This window comes from Paramisgurnus dabryanus, chromosome 3, assembly GCF_030506205.2.
Source record: "Paramisgurnus dabryanus chromosome 3, PD_genome_1.1, whole genome shotgun sequence".
Lineage (NCBI taxonomy): Eukaryota > Metazoa > Chordata > Actinopteri > Cypriniformes > Cobitidae > Paramisgurnus > Paramisgurnus dabryanus.
Genome location: NC_133339.1, coordinates 24962603 through 24965212, shown reverse-complemented (window position 1 = coordinate 24965212; position 2610 = coordinate 24962603). Strand labels below are relative to the sequence as shown.

General features: G+C 36.9%; 1 protein-coding gene across 1 annotated transcript; it reads left to right on the top strand.

The window, feature by feature from the left end:
• Positions 1-366: 366 nt before the first annotated feature.
• LOC135769642 (retinal rod rhodopsin-sensitive cGMP 3',5'-cyclic phosphodiesterase subunit gamma) lies at positions 367-1742 on the top strand. The gene is made up of 3 exons (XM_065279091.2): positions 367-682; positions 892-932; positions 1053-1742. Exons 1-3 carry the CDS (start codon positions 525-527, stop codon positions 1127-1129), a joined length of 276 nt encoding a protein of 91 aa, XP_065135163.1. The 5' UTR covers positions 367-524; the 3' UTR covers positions 1130-1742.
• Positions 1743-2610: the final 868 nt, after the last annotated feature.

Genomic DNA, 2610 nt, shown 5'->3' with positions numbered 1-2610 from the left:
CCCAATGAATGAAGATGTTGGCAGGAATCTAGAAGGTTCTCTCATGCAAAGGAGCGTATAAAGTCAGCTTAGGTAAAGCCATTATCAGTTGTAGACTACTTTTCAATACACATGTGCCCTGTCTTAAATACAAAAGTGATGTTATCTTCATTGCCTCTGTGTACAGAAATTAATTAAATATATACATGCATTTTGCTATTCATGACAAAACTTCTAGGTGTAAAGAAGTATGTGAGGTGACCACCGAAAAAATGTATTAATGAAAGCCGTTTGGTGTTTAGAGACGGGGAATAATCTATAGGCTCTTTGACCGACTTAATCTGGGACAGAGACTGCTTCTATGTCACTATGCCAATCTGTATTTGCCCATTGACGTAAATACAGGTCAGCCAGAGAGTACTTAAACCAGATTTTCTTAACCAGCTCAGACACACAAGGAGAGTGATTGATGTTTAAACAGAAGAGGACTACAAACATAAAAGACCGAAAGAGCTTTTGTTTCTGAAGGAAAGGAAGTGTACAAGATGAGTTCAGGGAATATTACCGACAGCCTCAGCGAAACACATGACATCCCAACAAGAGTAGTAGGAGGTCCAACCACACCTAGAAGAGGACCCCATAAATTCAAACAGAGGATGACAAGACAATTCAAAAGCAAACCTCCCAAGAAAGGAGTCAAAGGGTAAGTTCTCAACATTTTTAAGGATCAACCAAAAAGTTCAATTCTTTCATCAGCCTCACCCTCATGTCATTCAAAACCTGTATGTCTTCAATTGTTCTGTACATTCCAGTATGCTTGCACTTAATATAAGAAAATAAAATGACCTGTGATGTTATTCTTTAGGACTTAAAAAGATAATAATTTTCTTCATGTTCCCATCGTCTCACTAGATTTGGAGATGAGATTCCTGGAATGGAGGGTCTTGGCACTGGTAAGTTCGTAGTACGAATGCTGTTTGTGTACATATCACATTACAGGTTGTGTAATGTTATGCTAAACCCCTTTACTCTGCTGATCATGGCTCTTTTTTGCCAACTTGTCTCATACATAGACATCACAGTGGTGTGTCCCTGGGAAGCCTTCAGCCATCTGGAGTTGCATGAGCTCGCCCAGTATGGTATTATCTGAAGACAGGAGGTTTCTTGCTGAAGACGTATTACTTGGACCTGTTTAGTGGACCAGACTAACCACCATGTCTATGACCCACCTCTTTATCCCACCTGAGGGATGCGGCACATTAGGGGTAGTTTCCTTAATACAGATTTTAGATTAAGCTACGACTCTGCTTCGGGAATCAGGACATTTAAGGAGTTTTTACAAACATACCTAACACATGACATGACTGGTGTGTAAAACAATGGCAATGATATATTTTATATGTCAATGCAAACTGTTTTCAGTTAAGACAGCTCAAACATGCATTTTAGTCTGGGACTAGGGTTAAACTCTGTCTGGGAACCCCCCCAAAAACAATTGCACCATTGCCTTCATAGTGTACTGGAAACCGCTGAGTTATATAGAAGCCAACACACCAGCCTTTGAATGCATTATACATTCATCTACATAAAAAAATAATACAAAAAAAAATCTCTTTCTAATGTTTTGCTTTTTCTGTATGATACATGCTCAAATAATTTGTGTAAAATGTGTACAAATGTGAAAAACATGCAAATAACACAAAATCAGATTTGCTTAGTGTATGATCATTCTTAAATAAACTGCCTTGGACTTATTTGCATTATCACTGTTCTGTGGCATCACATTATTTCTAGTTATCATTCACAGACATAATTTCTTTGGTGATTACTGAGTGATTGAGATTTGGTGTAATAAATCTTTTTCGATTTTGAATTACAGTTTATATGAACAACTTAATATTCACAATGTGATTTAATATTTCACAAAGAGGTTCTGGATACAATAAAGCCGCTGAACCCCAAAGTACCTTTCATTGCACAAAAATGTGACACTGCCTCTGAAAACTGAATATAATGTTAAGCATATTCAGCAAAAAATTTAACTTTGATATCTTTAATATTGACTGAGTAGGCCATGTCAAAGATTTAAAGGGGTCATAGCGTGAAAAAAGGGGGCATAGTGCTATAATTGGGTCCCCAGTGCATCTATCAACCTAGAAAAAGTGAAAAGATCAACCCAATAACTTAGTTTTGGAAACTATTCTTTGCAAGCATGTGAAAAATTAAGTCATTCAGATTTCGCCTGTTTTGTGAGGTAGCTAGCAAGGTCAATTACAAACATACTGCCCCTTAATCTGCACTATCCAACCACGGCACTGCCATTTAGTGCAGAGAGAAAGAGAGAGAAAAATAATTGACAGCCCAATTGAATTTCAATTACAACAAACCACCATCTTTGCTATCAGTGTTTGCACTTCATCCGCTCATTTGCATTTTAAAGGACACACCCATAAATGACACACTTTTGCTCAGACCTACAAAGTGGCAATTTTAACATGTTATAATAAATTATCTGTGGGTTATTTTGAGATAAAACTTCACATACGCACTCTGGGAAAATCAAACACTTATTTTACATCTTTAAAAAAAATCTCATAATAAGACTCCTTTAAATCATAATGAAATGCCCCT